The sequence below is a fragment of the Orycteropus afer genome, unplaced genomic scaffold (genome assembly GCF_000298275.1).
Source record: "Orycteropus afer afer isolate SDZICR_OR568_19922 unplaced genomic scaffold, OryAfe1.0 scaffold00060, whole genome shotgun sequence".
NCBI classification, from domain to species: domain Eukaryota; kingdom Metazoa; phylum Chordata; class Mammalia; order Tubulidentata; family Orycteropodidae; genus Orycteropus; species Orycteropus afer.
The window spans coordinates 8,341,080-8,341,586 of record NW_006921647.1 but is presented as its reverse complement, the minus strand read 5'-3'; the positions used below and the strand labels follow the sequence as shown (position 1 = coordinate 8,341,586).

The 507-nt window shown below is 29.2% G+C and overlaps 1 protein-coding gene across 1 annotated transcript in view; it reads left to right on the top strand.

The window, feature by feature from the left end:
* Positions 1–420: 420 nt before the first annotated feature.
* LOC103195851 (syndecan binding protein) overlaps positions 421–507 on the top strand; it is a 34,486-nt gene continuing 34,399 nt past the window's right edge. The window contains exon 1 of the mRNA XM_007939484.2: positions 421–480. Coding sequence (XP_007937675.1) covers positions 430–480 — 51 coding nt within the window. The 5' untranslated portion in view covers positions 421–429. The remainder of the gene's footprint in view (positions 481–507) is intronic.

Sequence of the window (507 nt, the reverse complement as noted above, 5' to 3'; positions counted from 1 at the left end):
ATTTTTAGGATTTCATTGTTAATGTATCTGTATAGTATCCAAGAGCATTATACTTAAGAATAGTCTCCTTGCACTGGTTTAGTTACTAAGTACTCTTGTGTAACCTAGGATAAGTCACATAACCATTCACTTTGATTTGCTAAACTTATAAAAGGAGGGGTGTTTTACTTGAAGAGAAGTTTAAAATCTGTGGTTGATATAGTTCAATAGTGGTAATTGAAGAGTGAGAGGTGTTTGGTAATCCTTAAAGTTAACAACTTGGCATGTGACCTAGATGTTCATATTTTTTCATGTGTAACGTAATTTAAATGTTTCTTATTGTGTTAAATCTTTAACATATTCATGAATATGTTGCTGGATATATTTAAATTTCCGTAACATTTTAAATCATACAGTTTTCTTTTTTTTCTTTAGAAAAATTCTGCAAAAATGTCTTTGTATCCATCTCTTGAAGACCTGAAGGTAGACAAAGTAATCCAGGTATATTTACATCATATATATATATGT